General features: G+C 32.7%; 1 protein-coding gene across 1 annotated transcript in view; it reads left to right on the top strand.

The window, feature by feature from the left end:
- Window positions 1–24,987, top strand: part of LNPEP (leucyl and cystinyl aminopeptidase) — a 121,096-nt gene that overhangs the window by 70,002 nt on the left and 26,107 nt on the right. Inside the window, exons 6-11 of the mRNA XM_074205193.1 lie at window positions 496–647; window positions 7,296–7,409; window positions 11,287–11,418; window positions 15,812–15,943; window positions 16,515–16,678; window positions 18,334–18,422. Coding sequence (XP_074061294.1) covers window positions 496–647; window positions 7,296–7,409; window positions 11,287–11,418; window positions 15,812–15,943; window positions 16,515–16,678; window positions 18,334–18,422 — 783 coding nt within the window. The remainder of the gene's footprint in view (window positions 1–495; window positions 648–7,295; window positions 7,410–11,286; window positions 11,419–15,811; window positions 15,944–16,514; window positions 16,679–18,333; window positions 18,423–24,987) is intronic.

The following is a 24,987-nucleotide window of genomic DNA, read 5'->3' as shown; positions in this document are numbered from 1 at the left end:
ATCTTAACTAATGGACTTGGAAATTGAAGGACTGTGACAGTGTAGATATACATGAGTGTGCGCGTGCATACACACACATATTTATACACAAACACGCATATATGGCAATTTGAAGTATAAACTTTCAGACTAAAATTCATTTACTGAAAATGCTCCATTAAGTAATTAAAATGTTAACATGAAATGCTACTAACAGAAAACTGTATAACTACATCTCTCCTCCTCTTCAGAGAATGTTCCTTTTTGGAGGAGTCGATTTTTTTTGCTTTTCTTTGCTGTATTTAAAATCAAAGCTCCTAATAGGTTTTAATCTCACCTTTCTCACTTGCCAGGTAGATTGATCTAAAGTGCTGTGCTTGAGATAGGAAGGTGGCAAATGGATGAGGTGTCAGTATTCCAGGAAAAGACTAGGAATCTTTGTGGTGGCAAGCCAATGTTGAAAGCATTTTGCTTAAATTAAAAAAGAAAGATGTCATCTCTTTCCTTTATTTCAAGATTTGGTTGCTATCCCTGACATTCAAGCTGGAGCTATGGAAAATTGGGGTTTGATCACTTTCCGAGAAGAAACACTCTTATATGATAACACTTCTTCAGTGATGGATAAAAAACTGGTTACGAGAATAATTGCACATGAACTGGCCCACCAGGTATTAGGACTAAAATATTTAACTAAATTCCATGTCTATTGTTTGTTTTCTAATGCTAATAATGTTTTGCAATGTAAAAATTGCCTCCTTTGTACTATAGGTCATACTTGTCTTTTTAGCCAATTCCTGATGTTTTCTCCAAAACAACTCATGGTTCTCCTACACCCCTTTCTTCTAAACCCTTTATTTAATTTAAGGGTAATACAACACCATCTTTCTAGTCAGCCAAGGTTTATGACCTTGGAATTATTTTTGTCTCTTCTTCCCCCAACTCATTCTATACCAACTTAAAACCTATTTATGTGGCAGTATTGCATTTTATTGTTATATTCACTGGAAATATGGGTTACATTGTAATCATAAATAAATTTAAAATTCTGTGTGTGACACTTGACAAGCTTTTGTTGAATGATGCAGCCTAGAAGAGCTAAAATGTTGGACATCCATGCCTATACCATCACTGTGAATCATCCCCTTTTCTCTACTAACATGCCCTATCATTTTTCAAACTCTTAATTAACTCTAGCCTAGACTATTACAATGGTTTCTCTGTCTCCAGTCATTCCTTTGTATGAATGTCAAATTGATCTTCCAGAACACAGATCCAATCATGTCACTACCCTACTCAGAACCTTCAGTGGCTCCCTAGACAAAAATATAAATTCTTTAACCTGGTATTTAAAGCTTTCTACTATTTATACTCCTACTTAAGTACTTTGTCTTATTTCATATTGCTTTTCTTCAGAGAAGGTTAGCTCTGGAAAAATCTACCATGATGGAAAGACATTAAATATGATCCCGGCAATACACTGAATATATTTTCCAAAGACCAATTTAGCTAAGTATAGAGAACTTCATTATCAATAGACTGGACACTCAGTAATAAATGTTTTGGACTTTCACCCTATAACAAAAAAATCTACCCATTTTCTTTTGGTCTTTTACCCTCTGAACCAAAAAAATCATACTCATTTTCTATACTCTTGTGTTGCCTCTTTCTGCTAGCTACAGTGGTAAAGTGATAGAAAAGGAAGCAGAGGCACCATATTCTTTTATACATTCTAAATGGATATGTGGTCTAAATGTTATTGATCAGACTGTTAAAAAATTAGAAGAGAAACTGATAATATATCTCTCACAGCTATGGATAGGAGATATATTCTTTGCCAAATAAGAGATAGAGGTGTTTGTAAAAGATAAAACTGAAACTAAAAAGCTGCTGTACAGAAAACCTTTTAATACACTTAGAATAATAAGCAAAGTGGTAAAGTGGGGGGAAAAAATCAAATTTCTCAGAAAAGCATTTGCTGTATAAACAGTAAATGAATGAATATATGTATACACATAAACACACACATACATATAAAATTAGTCATTTCTCTGTAGATCATGGTCAATAGATGTGAACAGACAATTCCAAAAAGAATTGCGAAGTATTTATAATCAGATGAAAGAATAACTCCAATAAACTAATAGAGAAATGTAAATCACAGCAACCCTGACATTTTACCATATACCTTGCAAATTGACAAAGATGACAAAAAATGGCAACTATCAATATTTGAAAGATTGTAGAATAAAGTAGAACCTATCAGGGAATGGCAAAACATATTGTGGCACATGACTGTAATAAATATTATTGTACTATAAGAAATATGATATGTTAGAAATATAGTGAAACATGCAAAGATCTCTATGAATTAATACAGAATGAAGTAAGCAGAGCCAAGAAAACAATACATACAATAGCTACAACAATGTAAATAGAAAGAACAACCATATGTATATTATAAAAATCATACTTGGATGAAGAGATATGAGACATATCTCCAACCTACCCTTTCATAGAGAAGGGAGATATGCAGAAGTTACATATTATACATGTTTTCAGACTTATACAATATATTGATCAGTTGTGCTGATTTTTTTTTCTTTTTATAAAAATGCTTCTTTGTTATATTAGTTGGGGGTGATAATAAAACAGGAGGCATCTGTGAGAGCTTATTTTTTAATAAAAAGAAAAGGAACAGAAGGAACAAAGAAACACATCTTTTTAAATTGTATATAACTATCAATTATTAGAGACATCTTTGTTGTTCAGTAGACATACTACTAAAGGAATTAAATCATCAATCTTGACATTGTATTTTTAAAAGGCATATATAGTAATAAAAATAGTAGAAGACTTGGACAAACCTTAATAGAAATATCAGCAAAATGGAAAATATAAAATTGAACAAATTGCTGAGGAAATGAAACCTTATAAGACTTATGGCACCTTCTGAATGGAATCACTAAGGAATTATAAATCGATGAAACTTGAGCCAGCTTCATTTAAAGAAAGAGGGCTGGTAATCAAATAAACAACAAATGAACAAGGTTAGATCACAACAAAGCCAGAATACATTAAAAATAGTTATCAAAATCTACAATGCACAGTTAAATGTTTAGAATATTGAGAACACTTGAAACGTTATCCTAAAAACATAATATATTCATAATAATACATCATCCAATAGAGCTTAAATAATCCAAACTCAGCAGAAGAAATCAAACTAATTGTTAAAATCTTGATCTTGATGGATTTACCAGAAAATACTCTTAATCCTTTAAAGAATAATACCAATATTACACAAATTATTCTTTTTTTTCTTTAGCTTTTTGCAAGTAATAGGGTTAATTGGCTTCCCCAAGGCCACACATCTAGGTAATTATTAAGTGTCTGAGGCTGGATTTGAACTCAGGTACTCCTGACTCCAGGGCTGGTGGTCTATCCACTGTGCCACCTACCCGCCCCCTTCACAAATTATTCTAAAGAGAGTAGGACTCGCCTAAGTTCTGTTTATTCAACAAATATAATTTAGTACCTAAATCAAAGAAGAGTAAGGAAATGAAAGAAATCAAAGAAACAACTAAAAATTATTTGTGATAATTATGAGAACTATAACCCAATATCAGTTAAGAATGTTCACGCAGAATTTTAAAGCAATAACCTGTCAAACGTGCTGCCAATGAAATTAACAAAAGATAATTTGCTGCTAAATGGAGGAATCACAAATTAAGATTAGAAAGTTACTCGAGAGGCCAGTAACCCCAACTACCTCATAGATGAATAGATTGTGAGATGAAATGACTTTTCCAGAATCATACAAGTAAGTGTCTGTGGCAGAATTTGGACTCAGAATTTTCTGACTCTAAACTCAGTTCTTTATCCACTTTAATACCTGACTGCTTTCGAAGAACTCACTTTTTTTTGGTCAGAATTGATTTTAACATGCATTCAAAAGCATGAAACAACATAAAATCCAATGGATGAACATGGTATATGGGATATGTCATATGTGGGGTATTCCAGTTTTTGAAAAAGGACCACTATAAAAATAATAATTGCTATTAATGTGCCAACATCTATCTTCTGCAGAGGATGAAGAAGTAGAAAAGTTCTATAAAGAACTCAAGACTTTGCAAAGTAAAACGATGTACTTTGTTACTTGGTAACTTCTATTAGAAAAAAGGAGGCTGCAAGAAGTATAATAGAATAAATAGAGCAGAAATAAGGAGTAATAGAAATTAAAGACCTGTAGACTTTGCAGATGCCTGAAGTTATATACAAGTAAACAAAAACAGTTATCAATAAATGTAATTGAAAGAAAGGTAGCATGATATAACATTGAAATTTAAGTACTTCAAAAAAAAGAGAAATGAAAGAAATTTTACTTCAAGCTAGTAATTCACAGTTTCTAACAGATGTGTTTGACTGTCTCTTATGTTTACCTCAAATTTTAAATATCCCATGTTAGCCCTAATAAGGTTTCCTGATCCATGGTACTACATGAACCAAGAATAGTATAAATAATGTGTATTGCTTAAATTATATTATGCAGTTAGACACTCTTTAGATAGTTTGTCATAGAGAGGAAGGAAGGGAAAATTTTATATACACATATATTCACACATATACATGTAGTATGCACATATACTAAATGGAGCAGCTAGACAGTGCAGTGAATAGAGCACTGGTCTTGGAGTCAGTAGGATAGAATTTGAATCCAGCCTCAAACACTTGCCATTTTCTAGGTGAGTAAACAAATCACTTAACTCTGATTGCCTCGCATCCGGGGCCATCTCCAGTCATCCTGATTCATATCTGGTCACTGGACCCAGATGGCTCTAGAGGAGAAAGGGAAGCTGGTGACTTAGCACAGCACCCCCCCCCCCCCCCAAATCCAGTTCATGTGCTTGTCCTAGCATCACCTCCCTGATGTCAGGGTCTTATTCAAAAATGAAGGACAAATACTGGAACAAACAGTAAAAGTTTCTGAATTAGGTAGAAAATTAAACAGTGTTCTGGATTACTGTTAGGAAATTACAAATATTTTTATTACTGTTTGGATCTTTGAAGAAGAATAGTAGTAAATGAAGATACCAAAGAAAATTGTGAGTGAAAAATAAGACAGCAAAGCGATGTCAACAGATAACAGCTGGACTGTCTTTTGGAGCAGTTGAGCAAAGTTTGCAGCTTGTTGGGTGAACTTCTTGACCAACTTCTCTGAGCAAAGGAACAGAGTTGTATAGGATGGGCAAGAAAGGATGGATTTCCACCTGAATTGTAGGAAGGAACACCGGCTAACATCTTCAGACTGGTGCAATCACAGATCCATTTGAGCATACTTTGTATTTTCTGTGGTCAGGTTGTGTCCCTTTTAGAATGTTAGCTCTTTGAAGGTAGGGACTATTTAATTACTTTACAGTGTTTTATACATTGTAAATTCCTAATAAATGTAACAGATAACCACAGAATTTCAGAATTAGAATGTCATTCAGAAGCCATCTAGTTTAACCTGTATCTGCAAAAGAATCTATATTATAATATTGAATATATGAAAATGACACCTTTGTTCACATTCAACAAGTTTAATTTCCTCCAATCCCTTGTTGCAATGTTGGGTCAACCTTAGGGAAGGCATTCATTAGTTCCTGTTCTAAATCTTGATTTCACTGGCATCAAAAACCCCTAGAGATGCCCCATGACTTTTGTACTTGTATAGGAAAGAATTTGAAAACCCTTATACATGAAGTTGTATTTACAATCAGTAGATGGTGATAGGTTTGCTTACTTATCAAGTCTTTTTGTCCTCATCATTCTCTTTCATACCTCACTAGGTTCTTCCTATAATTATTTTCCTTCATTCCCTCTCACCTCAAGGGGAAAATACATGAAAAGAGGACTAAAGAGTCCTTATATTTGACCTTTCAGATACATACATACATACATATATATATATATATATATATATATATATCCATTTTATTGAGGAATATTGATTTTGAATTCTATAAACTATCTGTAATTCAGTTAGCTTAGGAAAAAACCTTAAGACTTCGATTCTTTTTTCTTCCCCAGGAATAAGGAAGGAAAATCCTCTCATCTAGGCAATCTATATGAATGGTAATTGGTGCATTTAGTTCAGTTCACCAAACCAATTCACTGGTGCACACAGATGCATTATAGGACACACAAAGGTTATATAAGATATAGTCCCTCCTCTCATGAGGTTATATTCTTAAGGAAAGGGAAATACACATGAATAAACTCAAGTATGTAGGATTTAGGGCTGCATCATTTGGGCTGACCTCTTCAGCCATAGAAGGGAAATATCTTGCCTGAGGTTACACAGATGGGTAATTAGTGGGAAAGGAATTCAAATTCAGGCTCCCTGACTGTAAACCCAATACTTTGGCTATAATATCACGTTGTTAAATCCATTGGAGAGATGTTTATGCATTCATCTAACTGGAAAATCACTGATCTATCAGAAGATGAAGCAGTGGAAAATTATTATCAAATTTATTCATTTTATAAAAATAATAGGAAAATGAGAATTTTTAGAGTGTAAAAAATCAGATTGAAGGAAGATAAAATATAAGTTATTTTTCTTTATACAGTAATAAAACATGTATTAGAAAATCATTCTTTTCTGCTAGCCATTGGTTTTCAAATGTGAACTGTTTTCTTCTATTTTAAAAGGAAATTTATATCACTTCAGTAATTCTCTTAGTGTTTATTTTGGATGTAATTCATTCTGCTTTTATCTGTACAGTTGAATTCAAAATCCTGTCTTTGTGTTTTGTAATAGTAATCATAGCTTTTATATAATACCTACCATATGCCACTTTCTTTGCTAAATGCTTTGTAAATATTATCCCATTTGATCCTCACATCAGTCCTGGGAGGTAGGTGTTGTAATTATCCCCATTTTACAGATGAGGACATTTTAATATTATTTATTATAAAATTAATATTAAGTATCATTTCAGAAAATTAAACTTGCTTTGCACTATTAAATGTAAATGAATGAATTTCATTGCCTAAAATGTCACCATTATTTAGTTACTTCCTCTAGTTTCCACTACTTTTCTTTATTCATTTTCATTTTATCTTCTTCCCTATGCTACTTTTGATAATATTTTATCAATATTTTCTTTTTTAAAGTAACAGAATATACTCTCTCCACCCCAATAATCTTGTAACAAATATTCTAATTAGCTGACAGAGATGTTGCTTTTGTTTCAAATTTATAGAAATTTTCTAATATATATATATATTTCCCAATCAGTTCATTGTTTTTGTTCTGTTTTTCTCCTTAGTGGTTTGGCAACCTGGTAACTATGCAGTGGTGGAATGATCTTTGGTTAAATGAAGGATTTGCTACTTTCATGGAGTATTTGTCCTTGAACAAAAATTTCAGACAGTTATCGAGTGTAAGTACTACTACTCTTCATGGGCTTACTATAGATTTCATTTTAAATTTGTGGTGTCTGTACCTTATTCCTCATCATTAGGTTACCTCAAACAGTTTTTGGTAGTTGTTAGTTGCTGACAACTGTATGTCTTTGAGTTCAAAATCGTAAAATTTGATTTTGTTTGTCAGTTTAATCTCTTTAGACAAATAAACTAGTGCTAGCATGGATATATAATAGAATGTAGTAATGATCTAGTCATGAAAGTTATGCATTTTTTTTGTCATGGGTATGTAGCAGTAAATAGTTTACAACTTTTCCTAACATTTCTTGCTGAACAAATTATTTCACATCTTCAGGTTTTAGTTTCCTCATCTAAAACTGAGTTTAAAGTGATTTCTGCAGTTTTTTTCCCCCCAAGTCTAAAACCGTTGTTCCAGCCTTCCAATTGTTTGGGGAATTTGGTTAAATAAATTTGAAAAGCCTTTGTTTGTTTTTTTTTAAAGATAATTTTGGAGGAGTTTGTGTGTGTGTGTGTGTGTGTGTGTGTGTGTGTGTGTTTGTGTGTGTGTGTGAGAGAGAGAGAGACAGACAGACAGACAGACCCTAAGAGAATAGGAGGTAAATATTAAACATAAAATATGTCATGTCTAGTACTATCATAGCTGTCATAGTGGGTATGTGTACAGTTCAAATCCAGACTGAAACACTTATTAGTTGTGTGACCCTGGGCAAGTCCCTTAACCCCTATTTGCCTTAGTTCCTCATCTTTAAAATGGGAAGATTGAGAGAAGGAAATGGCAAACAATTTCAGTATCTTTGCCAAAAAAAATCCCACAATAACCATGGACAATGTCTCTGAGATCACGTAGAGTTAAACGTGACTGAATAGCAGTCTCAGAAATTATGTACAATGATAGGTAGGTATGTGCAGTGCTCTGACTAAATGATCAACCCCATTTAGGTACAAACCACATATTGTAGCTTAGTGTCCTCTCTTATATCATAATTTGAGAAACATTTTTCATCTGGATCTGGATGAAATGAACCTTCAGAAAGACTTCTCAAGTCTTTCTGAAGGATTATTGACTAGGAAATTCTACTTCAAAGAAAGCATAGTACTCTAAGATGTTAACTCTTATTCAGTAAGGCCCTACACCTTAATCTGTTTTGAATTGTTGGTGTAAATAATTCTTAATTAAAATAATTTGCTTGTTTTGAAACTTTAATGGCTTCCTTTTAATCAAGAAGCATATAAAATGTACAATTTTTTAAAAAGTATTTAATACTTGCTTTTGAGGGAGAGTTACTTATTTCACATAAAATACTTTTTTGAGGGTTTTTTCTTTTTAAATTCTTGTAACAAGGACACTTGAGAATAATGAAATATATTTATATATCAGTTTTTACAATATACTTTATATTTGAAATTAAATCTTAGAACCAAGCACAGAACTGCAGGTTATTTTTTTTAGGTTTTTTTTGCAAGGCAAACAGGCTTAAGTGGCTTGCCCAAGGCCACACAGCTTAGGTAATTATTAAGTGTCTGAGACCGGATTTGAACCCAGGTACTCCTGACTCCAGGGCTGGTACTTTATCCACTACGCCACCTAGCCACCCCTTGCAGGTTATGTTTTAAAACAGATATTGATTTTCTTTTTAAAGTATGTGCAAATAGAATATTCAAGTTTAGTGTTCTTGTTCTAGTTTTAAGTCCTTCCTGCTCTCTCTTCTGGCCTCCAACTTTCAAACTCTTCTACCTGAACTTCAGATGTATCTTTACAGGTTTTTGGTCCACGGTGGCAATATCTCTGGTTTGACCACTAAGAAGATGTTTGTCCTCTTTTCCTTGTCTGTCAGTATGTTCTCTTCTCTCTTATAGGCAAATTCTATGCAGTTCAACCTTTGTACTCAAGTGTGGACTTCAGGGACTGTCTTATTTATTTATTTTGTCTTTCATAGCACCTGACAATACTACTTACTATTCATTTGCTTGAGAGGAAGTGCTCAAGAAATGTTTGTTGAATTACAGAACAGAATCACCATAATTATGAATAGAAGCTACTAAATACATATTTTAGGTGATTTCCCTTCCCCCATTATGGGTAATTTCTTCCCCTTCCCCATTTGTTCCTTATATATTTTTGAATCTAAAAAGGATAATGCCTTTGCAGATGCTAATGTGAGCACATGCCAAATTAATAGCATATTACATCACTCCAGTTTTCCTCAGCAGCTAAATAAATTAACTTCATGGGAAATTCCTTAAGTGGAAATATGGGTAGGTAGCTGAGGGGCTTAAATGTGAAGAGCCCATGTTTGAGGAAAAACAGATTAGTTTTGTTTCCCCAGGCCTCAAGCAGATCATTTGGCAAGAATATAAAGAATGGATTGGAGTACAGAAAGCATAGAGAAGAAAACTGGAGGATTCTCACATTACATGCTATCAGTGAATTCAGGGAAGTTGAGGCTCCTGATGTGTGAGAGCTTTGGGCAAGGAATGAGAAGAAAAATTTGAATAGATGCTGTGGAGAATGAGAGAGGTGGATCAGGTTGAGTTGAAGGATTATCTTACAGTACCAAGGGTTCTGGGGAAGTGGCATCCTGCAGATGTGTAGTGGGTGAAGATCAGAGTTCTGTGATTTGTCTCCAGGCATGCTCACTAGCCTGAAGCCAAAGGAAAGAAGTTGATACAAACTTTCCAGGAATGAACGGATTTGTAAGTGAGGCATGAAAAAAGGTTTGTTGTGGGACTGGCACATTAATGAGAAGAAATTCAAAAGCAAGAGTTTGAGAAGTTTGAAAGAGGATGCCAATGGTCTCAGAGCTGGGCAGAAATGCAAGTGAAGTCAAGTAAGATAGACAGAAATGAGACTGAGAATGGAGATCATAATAAGAATGAAGAGTTTGATTAGAGAGATGTTGGAAAAACAAAAGTTGTCAATCATGACTAGAATTTCAGAGTCTAACTCTTGGAGAAGCAATTCTTAGAGATGGTGAAGTCTGAGGTGTGCCCAGGAATTTTTTAACTATCTTGTTAGTTGTTGAAAGCATGAAATTTGAAGAGCAGGAGACTGTTGTCATAAGGATAGGTGGAGAGGGAGATCATCAACTAGGTATAGAAATTATGGGAAGAGTGGTCTTGGGAGCCAGTGGGTGATAACAATGATGGGTAAAGAACACACCAATAAAATTCTTTATTAGTGTTTTTAATTCCCATCATTCATATGATATGAATTTTCTAAATAGATTTTTTCAGAATTTGATATTTTTCCATGTCTGTTTTTACTTATGATTTTTCTGATCTCATGTTTTCATTTTTATTTCTTTTTCTCTGGGTTCAAATCTTGACTCTACCATTACCTATATGACTTAGGACAAATTACTTTTTATAGCTCTAACCTCAGTTTCCTGTGAGATATGATGTTTGGACATAATGCTATCTAAGAGCCCTTTTAACTTTAAATTTATGGTTCTATGATCCTATTTCATTTCAGTATGAACAATCAGGCTTTCATTCTTTGAAAAAGTGGGAAGAAACCAAAAGTTTTGGGGAAGCTGTAGTGGATAAAATGGTCCAGTAACTGGAATGTTTCTATAAGAAACATTTGTGCCTTAAACTATATCCTTGGTTCACAGGAGAATTTTACCTATAAAAATTGCCTTCCCGCATAGTCAGTATTAAAAAAGAGAGAGAAAGATTAGGGTAGATAGGTAGATAAAAGCAAGTCAGTATAACCATTTTAATCAGATGAATCAAAAAAAAAAAGTGAAAAGTTCGAACTTCTTTCATTTCCATAGTGAACTACGCTTAAATTGGAAGATGTCTTTGACTTTATTTAACTCTCCACTTGGGATTTCTTACAATTTATTTGCCTTTGATTTTTTTTTTTGCTAGTATGAAGATTTCTTGATTGCTCGTTTAAAGACCATGAAGAAGGATTCTCTGAATTCATCTCATCCAACCTCATTTTCTGTTCAGTCTTCAGAGCAAATTGAAGAAATGTTTGATTCACTTTCTTATTTTAAGGTATTGGTTTAATAAAACCTTCTCAGGGTTGAGTTCTAACTGATTTTTGTTTTCAAGTTACCTTATGTTAGAAACAAAGCAAACCTTATATATATGTCTGTTCATCCTAAGAATATGTTTATTAGTTCAACTCTTCACTCTTCATTCTCCCTCTTCTGTGACACCTCGTTACTTGCCAAGCCCATAGCCCGAGGTACTTCTCTAATCTTCTCTCCATATTTCTAATCACATGCTGCTGAATAATACCAGAGGCAGTCATATGAGCATGATAACTGGGTGCCCTATATATGTGTAATCTAACCTCATCTGAACTCTCACTGAAGCAAGCCAATCTTCTTAACTCTTTTACTTCTTCCTCAATTGAAAGCTGTCTGTAGTCATATGAAAAAGTGCTCTAAATCACTATTAATTAGAGAAATGCAAATTAAAATTGACTATTATGATAGAAACAGGAAATTACAGATGTTGGAGAAGGTGGAAAAATTGGGACACTCCACTTTGTGGAGTTATGAATTAATCCAACCATTCTGGATTTATGTTTAAAGGTCCATAAAATTGTGTATCCCTTTGAATCAGCAATACCACTACTAGATCTGTATCCCATGATCAAAGTAATCAAGATCAAAGGAAAAGGAAAAGGTCCTTTTTTGCACAAAAATATTTTTATACTCTTTGTGTAGTGCCAAAGAATTGGAAATTGAAAGGATGTCCATCAGTTGAGGAACAGCTGGACAAGTAGTAGTATAGGGTTTTGATGGAATACTATCATGTTATAAGCAATCATGAATAGGATACTTTTAGAAAAAACAGGAAAGACTTATATGAACTATTGCAAAGCAAAGTGAGCATAACCACAAAAACATTGTACATAGTAATAGCAATACAAAGATCTAATATGATTTACTTAGTTATTCTGAAAGACTTATTATGAAAAATGCTATCCACCTCCAGAGAAAGAACTGATAGGTTCTGAGTACAGATCAAAGCATACTTTTTAAATTTTCCTTTTTTGTTGTTTTTTAAGAATTGTTTTTTTGATCTGCATTTTCTTTTGTAATATTTCTATTATAGAGATATATTTTTATGGGGAAAAAATACTATTCCTGACAGAGAAACATTCCTAATAACAAGGAAATTTAAAGAAAAAGAAAAAAACTGAGATTAGGTAGTGTCCTATACCATTAAAATCCCTCACCTCTGTAAAGGAATGGAGGAGAGCACATATTTCTTTTAGTTTCTTTGCTTTTTCAGATTAAAAAAGCTGGAGGAGATAAAAAGCAAGAAAGCAAATAGAGATTGAATCTGTATACAGATTCAAAAATCACTTGATGACTGAATAGAAATTGAAAATGAGATTGAAGGAATGGCCAAGATTTTGATCCTGGATGACAAGAAAAAATGATGGCAATACTGGAAGAATTAGGAAGAACAGGAGAGGTTTTTCTTGATTAGATTTTCTTTACGGGATTATAATTTTTTTATTCTGAATATCTTACAAATAGCAAAACCTTTTACATTTGTCAGATACAAGATTATTATAATCCTATTGTGTATTGTATGTCTTCTTTGTTCCACTGATCTACCTCTCTCTTTCTTGACCAGTACCAGATAGTTATGATTCTTTTTTAAATAATGTAGCTTGGGGTCTGGCACTACCTAAACTCTTTCCTTTACATTTTTTTCTCATTTAAGGCAATGGCATTAACTGACTTGCACAAGGTCACAGAGCTAGGCAATTGTTAGCTATATTAAGTGGCTGGATTTTAACTCGGATCCTCCTGACTTCAGGGTCAGTGCTCTATCCACTGTGCCACTTAGCTGCCCTTCTCATTAGTTTCTTTAAAATTCTTGACCCTTTATTCTTCCAAATGAATTTTGTTATTATTTTTTCTACTCAATAAAATAATTTTTAGTATTTTAATTGAGATTGTATTGAATAAATAGATTAGTTTGGTAAAATGATTATTTTTATTATGTGGCTTTGCTTCACCATGAAGAATTAATCTGGTTTTATTTTTATGTTGATAAGGACCTACCTAATTTAAATTTGCATGAATTCAGACTTTTTTTTTTCAATTTTTAACATTTTTTAGCTGTGTTTTTTTTTTTTGCTAGACAATGGGGTTAAGTGGCTTGCCCAAGGCCACACAGCTAGGTAATCATTAAGTGTCTGAGGCTGGATTTGAACTTAGGTACTCCTGACTCCAAGGGCTGGTGCTCTATCCACTGTGCTAGTCACCCCTAGACATTTTTTTTAAGAAAGTTTGAATTTCATTTTAAAAAATTGAATAGACCTGAATTTTATACTCAATCTGTTTTCTGTCAGGGTTCTGTTACATTTGATGTTGGTATGTTCCCCCCAATCCAAAAATTACTTATAATTTTAAAAGCACTTAATAACCCTGCTTAAAAAAGAGATTTGATATCAGCTCATGTTACCTTTCAGGACAGAGAATAAGCATTTGTCATTTTAGATGTGCACATCTAAGTAATCATCTGCAGAAGTCTAATCCTTATCCTAGAGTTAGTTACAAAATCTTTGTTTTTATACTTTATTTTCTCTGCCATCTCTCAATATGACTTCTATTTCCTCATCATTTATTGAAATGAAACATGGTCTCTGGCGTGTCTGGTTCTTGCCCTTATTGGAACTAAAATGAAATTAGAGACAAAGATGTATGCTGTACAAGAACTTAGAAAAAACTAGGATACTGGATTATTGACCAGTATTGTTCGAATGAGGAAAACAAATATGATTGTGGGAAAATGTGTTTTTTAGAACACATTCTGCTTTTTTTTTCCTGGGTAGTGATAAAATTGTAATGAAACAAAACAAATATAAATCTGTACATTTGTAGGAAATAAAATATGTATGTATGATTATGAAAGTTGAATAGAGAGTCCTTTTACATTGTACATATTTGAAACTTTCACATTATACATTTTGAAATCATAAATTAATTTTTGAAGTGGTATCCTGGAAACTTCTTTTTCAATTTTTTATTTAACTGAAATAAGAAAATTGAGGAAGTTTTCTATTATGAATACTTAGTTATTATTTAAATTTAACAAGTCTTGCAGTATCATAAAGTTAAATATAAAACAAAACAAGATGTCATTTTTAGACAGGAAAAATGCTTGTTTTATGTAAGATTTTTAATCATTGAATTTTCTGAAATACCAGATGAAATTGTTAAGTAGGATCATTTATCGTGTAATAAATATATGTACTTTAAAAAGGCTTTATTTTCTTCCTGGTCTGGTTATACTACTTAGCAATAGACTACTTAAATAGGCAAAATGTTATCAGAGAGGGATTGCTTTTCCTATTGTATTATAAAGGCTGAAATCCTTTATACTAGAAAAATATTTATTAACTATATCTGATTTCCTTATGCCACTGTATGTATATGCCACCTTTTATACAGTAGGTAAATGCTGAAAGATTCACCAGCCCCCTTGAAGTTACTTTTATGATAACATGCAGTATCTTTTGTGAAGTACAACTGCATTCAAGTGGGGAAAATGGCAGGATAAGTTCCTCCACTGGTATGCTTTTCCTTTAAAATATTAGTAAGATTTTTTCTTAATTGTTTGGGGAGAGATTGTATCTTTTTATCTTGCCCAAACTGGAAGTGCAGCAGCCATAGTCCCCTTACTGATCAGCATGGAAACATTAACCTGCTCCGTTTTTCTGACCTGTGTTAAGTTTGATTCTTCTTAGGTAGTCTTGATAGTGCTCTTTTCCTAGGGAAGGGGGGGGGGTGGGAGTAGCTAGGTGGTGTAATGGATAGAGGCCTGGGACCTGGAGTCATGAAGACCTGAGTTCAAATCCAGCCTCAGTCACTTAATAATTACCTAGCTGTGTGACCTAAAGTGACCAAGTCACTTTAACCCCCATCATCTTGACCCCCCCCCCAAAAAAAAACCATGAGGGACTCATGATCCTTTTTTTTGTTTTTGGTTTTTGGTTTCTCAACCTGTGGCAGAGACTATAGGCATCCACCACTAAGTCTGCTGACTCTTTCCTAGACTTTTAAGAAGCAAAGCCTATCTATTTGATATCATTAAAGTTAGAAAAAATTCTCTTGGAAGAATGAGAATAGAAAACTTCTAAAGTTTTAAATAATTTTCAAGACAGTAACTAATTTTTTATTTTGCCAATAGGGAACCATACTAATCTCTGCACTAAAATATAATCATGTTATATGTAACTATCATGTTTTGAGTAACATTCCCTGGCCCAAATTATTGAAATGTGAATAAATATAAGAATAAATTTAAGCTTCTGTAGTTTGGAGCAAGAAAAATATATTCAGCACATTTATATCTTGAACCAAATTTATAAGCTGTAAAAGTTCATTCTTTGTGTATATTCACTTATTTTTTTAAGGGAGCATCTCTTTTATTAATGCTGAAAAGTTTTCTGACAGAAGATGTGTTTCAGCATTGCATCATACAGTATTTACACAATTACAGCTATGCATCTATTCAAAGCGATGACCTTTGGAATAGTTTTAATGAGGTAAGTGTTCTAGCATCTTTTATTTTAGGTATTTCATTTAACTTAAAGTAGTAAGAAATTAGGAAAACTCTTTTCCAAATTTTTAGCATATAAGTGTAAACCACAAAGCTAAATTATTAAATTTTTGAGAGGGGCATGGGTAGGAAGAAACACATAATTCCAAAGTATAAAAATCTGGGAAAATATTTATTTCATTAAAATGTGTTGTACTTTGTTTTGCCATGTTTATTATTTTTCTCTGTGTGAAATCAATATATGTTTATATGTATGCACTTTATGTAATATATATATGTGTACTCACATACTTTTGCCCATATACACACACATTCTTCTAAAGTAGATTTCATTTAGTTCTTTTCCATGTTTTTTGACATTTTCTCTATTATTCCCTACACAATTCTTCAATAGATTAACATTGCTAATGGTTAAGCTCTACAAATTTATACCACTGGCTTTTTTTTTTTCATTAAGACTGAGAGTCAAAGGAGAGGAAGGTTGATAAATTAAGTCAGAGTAAATTTATTTGCAAAAGTGGTCTTTTCTCCAGAGTGAAATTGTTTTTATTTTTCAGATCACAAGAGAAACTCTGGATGTAAAAACAATGATGAAAACTTGGACCCTGCAGCCAGGATTTCCTTTAGTGACTGTTCAAAGAAAAGAGAAACAAATTTTAATACGTCAAGAGAGATTCTTTCTAAGCACTGCAAATTCTGGAATTCATACTTTGGATTCAAGGTTATTTATATTCTCTTTTTATGTTTTGATCCCATCATAGGGCTTTTTTCATGTTTACACAATGGTTAAAAAAACCCACAATGGTACTATAGAAAGTGATTTTGAGTAATTGAGTGGACACTCTTACCTTTCTCATGTAATACCTGGTGTGTCCTTGGATCAGTGACTTAACCTCTCAGGTGTAAAATTAAGGCATCGGACTAACTGACCTCTGAGGTTTTTTTTCAGCTCTGAATTGTTTATCTAATTTTTCCCTCCAGAAAACATTCATAGCATATAATCTTCTGCATAGATACATAATAACAAAGAAAAGAAGGTAATAGTGGAATTTACTAATATTCTTAATGGAGTCATTTGGGTTACAGTAAAGAATTATAGATAGTTCTCATTTTATAAATGTTCACATTATGCAAATTTGACTTTATGTAAAGATTTATTCAAAGAAAGTATTCTAAGAAAACACTTACGTTAACTTTACTGTACAGTATTGCTTTCTCATTCTCTTTTCTCCTGCCTCTTGATGTTCCTGGCTCTAGCTCTCCCCCTAAAAAAAAAAAAAAAAAAAAAAAAAAACCCTTAACAAATGAAAGCAGAAGAATAGATTCACATGGTACCAAGAAAGGAGAACTTTGTCTCTTCTGCCTACACACCTACATGCCTGGCCCCACTTGTCTGTCTTTTGACATCTCTGCTCAGCCCCCATGTGTCACCTCTCCTCTCCCATGTGTATCTGTATCCAACTCTCTAATCTTTCCCCCTCATCCCCCAATGTGTTCTCTGCTTGCTTCTGACCAGATTTGGTGTTTCTCTTCCTCCTCTCATTTCTCTCTCCCTGGCACCCACATGTTCTTGTGTCCAGCTCTTTCCCTTCATGGGCATGCCCCCCCCTTCATCGTGTCTCTCCCCCCCCCTTCCATAGGTCCTCTTGAAAATTCACTTTACATAAAAGTCACTTTAAGTGTAGGTCTTGGGAACTGTCCTCTTAATGTAAAGCACAGAACTGCCTGTGGTTGGTTTTGGATCCAAGGTGAAAGTCAAATATATTTCTAGACAAAGATGCAACGAGTTCCTATTTCCCAACTTCTTGTCAAATGCAAATTTTTATTAGTTTGTATATCTTTTACTACAATAAATCTTAATTTCTTAAAACCTATAAACTTGAAAAACTGATTATTTCCTCTGTTCCTGCTTTTTTTTCTCTCTGCATCCTAAATCCTCCAGTTCTATTCCTTTCCGTCTTCCTTTTTCATTTCAGAGAACTGAATATTTTCCTAGTCTAAAATAATTTTGAATTGGGGGACCAGTAATATAGACCATTTGTCTAAATATGTCTCTTAAGTGTGAGAATATACTTTCTTTCCCCCCCCCGAAAACAGAATTTTAAGGATTCTAACCATAGGTTAGAAAAGAAGACTATGTTTAAAAGAAGAAATTTTTTTGTATTCAGGTTTTTAATTCATCAAAATATACTTCTATTTAATTTTCCTAACATTTTATTTGCTAGATTGAAGGGGAGGGAACTTTTTGAATGTCTTGTAAAAATTAGACATGTTTATGGAATGCTGTAGTTTGAATTAATTACTCTTCAGTTTTATATAGTTTCAATTAAAAAAATAAAAGTAGTAATAATAATACAATATTTTTTCTCTTTATAGCCATCTGTGGCATATTCCACTCTCCTACATCACTAGTAACTGTAAACCACATGAATGTCCACATGTGGCATTGCTAGACAAAGAATCAGGTATTGTATGTAACACTTTCAATTTCTATGAATTTTCTTTTTTTAATGATTTATGCTATTAATTTTTTTTTACATCCTCAACAACTAGGTGACCCAGTAGGTAGAAGGATGAGCCTGGAATCAGAAAGATCTGAATTCAGGTTTGACCTCAGACACTTAACTGTGTTACATTGGACAAGACACTTGACTTCTGTTTGCCTTGGGTTCCTATCTGTAAAATGGAGGTAATAACTTCTACCACCTTGGGTTGTTAAGTTTGGAATAAATATTGCTCACTCTAGCACTCTAAATTTTTATTTATTTGAATGTTATTTTCCTTTATATTATTGGAACTATTTTTATTTTTTCTCTTAGTTCTACATTCTTTGTTCAAAATTCATCAATACAGGTCTTCCCATTGAGATACAGTATTTACTAAATCTTCCCAGGTTTCTTTGAATTCTTCATCTTCCTCATTTTATGATACAATATTCTAATATATACATATACTATAATCAAGATTTTTGCCAATTAATGGACATCACTTTGTTTCTAATACTTTGCTGCCACAAAAAATGTTTTATATTTTGATATGTATTAATCAGATATATATTGAACAGACTTTTTTGTTTCTGAATATTTTGATATATATAATAACCAGGCTTTTTTTTTGGCCTCTTTAAAGTTGGTTGTGATAATTCTGATTAAAATGTTTGAACAGTTTGGTGATTTTTGTTATTGTTTAATTGTGTCCAAATTCTCACGATCCTATTTGGGCTTTTTTCCTTTGGCAAATTTGGAGTAGTTTGCCATTCTGTTTTCCAGTTCATTTTACAGATAAGGAAACTGAGGCAAACAGCATTAAATGATTTGTCCAGATTCACACAGCTAATAAGAAGTATCTGAGGCCCAAATAGAATTTAGCTCTTACTGACTCTCTAGGTCTTGTACTTTATCTACTGCACCACCTACATGTTACATAATTAATTCAATGATGATTTCTGAACAATTTTATCATTTCACAATGTACCTCCTACTTTCCTTTAGCTCTTCCATCATTGATTACTTCCATACCTTATCTTCTCAGATTTATTTTAATTTATGAGATTTTTTTCCCTTAGTATTTGTTCTTTGCAAAATTTTTTCATGTTGTTGCAGAGTTTGCATTTCTTTTTAAAAGACTATTCTTTGATCACTTATCCATTGTGGAACAGCATTTATTCTTGACATTTGATACTCTTTTTTCAGTTCTCCAAAAAAAATGTTTTAGGGGCAGCTAGGTGGTGCAGTCGATAGAGCACCAGCCCCTGAGTCGGGAGGACTTGAGTTCAAATTTCATCTCAGACACATAATAATTGCTTAGCTGTGTGGCCTTGGGCAAGCCACTTAATCCCATTGCCTTGCAAAACAAAACAAAATGTTTAACTTTGTCAGTAGTTTCGCTGTTATGAATGTACAAAATACAAAAACTTTCTATATAATAAAAATCACCTTATTTCCTCTTTTATGATCATTGCTATCCCCTTTTTTAGTGAAGAACTTTCCATGTAGGCATTTTAAAAGACACTACTTCCATTCTTTTTTCCCCTTTAAAAAAATTATAGTCACTGACCTACTGGAAATTTTTCTGGTTTTTGGTGAAAAAGATAACTGATTTCTACCAGTTTTCTGGCTAACTACTTTAGTTCTGGTGAAATAGAGTCTTTCCTTCTACCACACCATCTCTACCCTCAGAAACTATGTTCTTGTTTTATTGAACATTGACTAGTTTTAGATTGCATGATGATTTACTTACTTAACTGGTTTGTTCTGTTGATCAACTTTTTCTTTTCCTTTAACCAGCACCAAATAGACTTTAATGATTAATACTTTCTTTCTATCATAGTTTTAGACATGCTAGTACTAAACCTCTATCATTCCTTTTTATTTTCCTTGTTAATTCCTTTTATTCTTCCAAATGATTTTGTCATTATTTTGTCTAGTTCAGTAAGTTAAGCTCTTGATGGTTTTGTTGTATAACATGAAATATATAAATATTTTAATTAATAGACCATATCATTGGCATGGTCTAATCATACAAATTTAATCTTTCTCTAGTTTTTATCACAGCCAACTTTTATTTCTATAAAAATTATTTGGAAATCCTGTGATTTTGTAGGCTAACATTCATATATTATAAATTTTGGATTTCATTTTAATTGAATTAATCTTCCTGTCTTTGGATTTTCTCAGTAATATACAAAAAAGTTAATAATTTGTATGAACTTATTATTTTGTCCTGCTAGTTTACTAAAGCTTCTAATGGTTTTGACAATCTCTTTCATTGGTTTTCTGGAATTCTCAAGGTAAACAGCCATATTTTCAAATAAAGATAATTTTGTCTTTTTTTTAATCTTTGCTCATTCTCTCAATTTATTTTTCTTATCTAATTGCAGAAACACTGGATTAAAAACTAGTGATACTTTGAACTCTTTTTTTTTTATCCCTGATCTTATTGGGAAAGCTTTTAGTAATTCTCTTTAAAAAAATAAGAGCTTTTGCACTGAGATAGAGTATATACTGTTGATCTAATTGAAGTAAGAATCTTATTTGTGAGTTTAGTGCTTATTTCTTTTTTAATAAAAATGAATACTCTAGCATTGGCATGTATGTATGTAAATGAGTATTTTGTTAATGACTTTTTTCAGTGTCTAGTGATAAAAAATGATGTGACTTCTGTGAGGTTTTAAAAAATTATTTATAATTATTGTTTTCTTTATATTGAAACACTATATCTCATGTAGATCTAACCTAATCACCCTGAATAATGCCATTTGACACAGATGTGTGTGTGTGTGTGTTTGTGTGTGCGTGTGTGTGTGTGTATAAAACCATAAGTGCATAATTCGATTTATCAGTTCTTTCACTGGAAGTTGATGGCATCTTCATAGGTCTCTTGAAGTTGATCTGAATATTAATAATATTCAGAATAGCTTATTCATTCACAGTTATTTTTCTATCAACATTGCTGTTAACATATGCAATGTTCTCTTGGTTTTATTCATTTCATTCTATTGTTTTCCTGCAAGTCTTTCCATGTTTTTCTAAAATCAATATGCTCATCATTTCTTACATCACAGTAATATTCTATCACAGTAATACACCACAACTTGTTCAGCTATTCCTCAAACAAGGGGGAATTTTTTATTTTCCTTTTATTGCCTTGGGAAACAGACCTAATAGAGGGTCAAATAGTATATTCACTTTTATAACTTTTGGGGTATAATTCTAGATTGCTCTCTAAAATGGTTGGATCAGTTCATAGTTCAACCAACACTGTATTTGTGGCCCAGTTTTTCCATATGCTGTGGTTGATCATCTTGTTATATTTATAGAGGAACATTAACATCATAATTTTGGGGTCAAAGTACAGTTTGCTTGACTGTGACTATTATAAGCTTGGAAGCTCTCCCACATGTCTGCCATAAATAGACCAGGGTCACGTAGCCAGTATGTATTAGAAATGTGGAACTTGAACCCTGATCCTCTTGACTCTCAGGCCTAGTTATCAATAACATTGGTGAATAATCTATATAATATAGGAGTTATTTGCTTTTGAAAAATTTGGAAAAAATCTTTTATGACTGAGTCAGTTTTGTTTTATTTTATTTTGTTTTTCTAGGAAAGAGAGCTAATTTTTAGGTTACTCGTTTCTACTGAAATTAACCTGTTTAGATAATTAAACATAACATTTTGGATAATTATATTTTTTTGTAAATAATCATTGCCTCTAAATTTTCTATTTTGTTTTTGTTTCTATAGTGTGGAGAATTTTCATTGTTTTTAATTCTGTAATTCAAAAATTAAATTCTTTGGAGACTAATAGTCAGGATCTCCTTACTATTGTAGAGTTTCTCTTTACTCCTTGCCTGTCATTGACCACTCTAGAAAAATTTTTTTTAATTGAGGCCTCATATATAGTATCTAGCATTTTGATTCCTTTAACATCATCTAAGATTTCACTTAGCCCAACAATTTTTAAGTTGACTTTTTGTCTCATTTGCTTTTCAAGCTGTTGATTGACCTCCCTGGTCAGATATTAGTTTATTCTCCCCTCCTCGCCCTATTCCCCAGTTTTGTTACTACTTCTATTTTTCTCTTCTACTGATATTTTATAACTAGTATTCCTGGATGGCTTTAATGTTTATAGAATGTTTTCTATACATTGATCCATGTGAGCCCCATATGAATTTGAAGTAGGGATTACAATTCTTATTTTAAAAATGAGGAAACTGAGGCTCAGGAAGCTGAAGCAAATTAACTGATTATACTCAGCTACTAAAAGTGTATAACCATGGTCAGTTTGCCACACTTCTTTTTCCATGTTAAATAGAGATAACAGAATACTGAAAAAGGTGCTAAGAACTACTATCATGAAGCTTACAGTTCAGATCCCTACAGAAAGTTCTACTCCAAAGCCTTATCATGGCATTTTTAGGTTCACAAAGGCTTTTTCTGCAAAGTACAGGTTCCATACTTCAGTACCACATTGGAAATGTTTATGGATGGTATTTGCCAACAAACTGATATACTTTTCAAGGAAGATATATGGTACATAAGGGCTTATCACCCATAGACTGGTCACGTTGTGTCAGATCCTTTGACCATGGCAACCAATAAAAATGAAAAAAATACAAAGTGGTCCTTGGACCTGTTCTACAGTGATAGTAGCAGGGCACTGAGCCCTTCTCAGAATGTTATTAAATGCATAAAATGAGACATATAGGATTAAAAAACAAACTTATATTTAAATATAATTATTGGAATATATTTTAAAAATTCACAATCATCAGAGGAGACAGTGATACTATCATAAATTTTTAAACCCATGCAAAAATTATTGACTTAGTTATTGCTACAGTAAAATGTCTAGCAAATATACATAGTATCAGAGAATTATGTTTTATCAATCTTTACAGAAAATCTTAAAACCAAATGGCAGGAGGAAATTTGTACCTAAGTTGAAAGATGGCTTACATTTTCTCCCTGAAGAGAGGCAAATAAAGTTGTTGGCAGCATTGATTTTAATTTTTGTCCAAAGGCAAAAAGAAATAATATTTTATGAGATATTTGGTCATCTAATATTGTAACATTCATGATTTGTTAGAGTCGTTTTGGTTGTGTCTGATTCTTTGTGATCCCATTTGGGGTTTTCTTAGCAAAGATACTGGAGTGGTTTGCTAGCATTTTACAGATGAGGAAACTGAGGCAGAAAGAGTTAAGTGACTTGCTCAGAGATGTTTGTCATTAAATATTTGGAAAAAGAGCAAAATAATTGGACAATAATATGCAGAGAATGTCTGAAGAAATTTAGCTCAAATTCAATAATGGGATTGGACATGGATGACAAAAATATGTTGGAAAATATGGATCAGAAATGAGAATTGAAAGAAACCAGACTTGTAGACAGAAGCCTCACATCTATAAATTACAATATTTTATTTAAGAGAAAAGTTAGTAGATTCTGGATAATATCATGTAGCATCACAAAAAATCAAATTGATTGTATTTTAGCATAATTTATTAGTGATGCTGGAGACATTAGGAAGTCAACCATCTATGTTTTTTCAGACCATTGACTCCTGAGAACAAAGCTGAGAATTATTGTAAAGCTAGAAGAAAGAACAAAAATGATAAAAAGATGCAGTGTGCAGTGAAAATAACTGATCTGAATTGTTCCCACAAGATATTGATTGTGAAAGAGGGGATAGGGCAGAAGAAATGACACAGATTATACTTTCAGTCGCCCCTGTCTGACTTGATGAAATGGCTTTTCTCCTTACCAAGGCTACCCTCTAATCACTGTTTCTCCATATTTGTGGTTTGAGTCACTATTCAAAATCATTTGAAAGAAATGGAAAAGACAAATAAAATTCAGTGATTTCTTCTTTAATAAACATACAGATCTGTCTGTCTGTCTATCTCATTGACCTCTTTGCTTTGTATATTGATTTCTTAAGGCATCATTCTTTCAGGCATCAGGACTCCAGTGTGAGTTTGACATTAGTGTTGCTTATCAACCATCTGTAAGTAAATATTTCCTTCCAGTCAACCTTATGGAAAAAGTTGTTCTACTTAGAGTATTCCCTGACTCTTCCCCAAGTAAGAAGCATTTCCCAACCTGCAATGATTAGATTAAAGCAAGTTTCAAAAGTTTAATAGAATGTTCAGTCAATAAATTGGTCAGTCAATAAAACTGCCTTATTTTATAAGGGGTGAATTGAAAATATCTTCCATTTGACGTTGCTGCTATTACTTCTGCCATTCATGACAACTGTATTCAGCTTTGGCAAAGGAACAAACTTAGCCATCTAATCTGCCTTTTCCATTTATAACTATTAATTTTGACAAGTGAAATTCAACTAGGTACAAAAATTAAATCATTTAGATTTTCTCATCTATGAAGAGATGGTCAATTTGCTAACACTTCTTTTTCCATGTTACATAGAGATAACAGCATACTTAAAAGGGGGGCTAAGAACTATAATCACAAAGATTAGAATTCAGATCCCTACAGAAAGTTTTACTCCAAAGCTGTGTCATGGCA

This window comes from Macrotis lagotis, chromosome X, assembly GCF_037893015.1.
Source record: "Macrotis lagotis isolate mMagLag1 chromosome X, bilby.v1.9.chrom.fasta, whole genome shotgun sequence".
Classification (NCBI taxonomy): Eukaryota; Metazoa; Chordata; class Mammalia; order Peramelemorphia; family Peramelidae; genus Macrotis; species Macrotis lagotis.
This window is presented reverse-complemented; position numbering and strand designations above follow the sequence as displayed.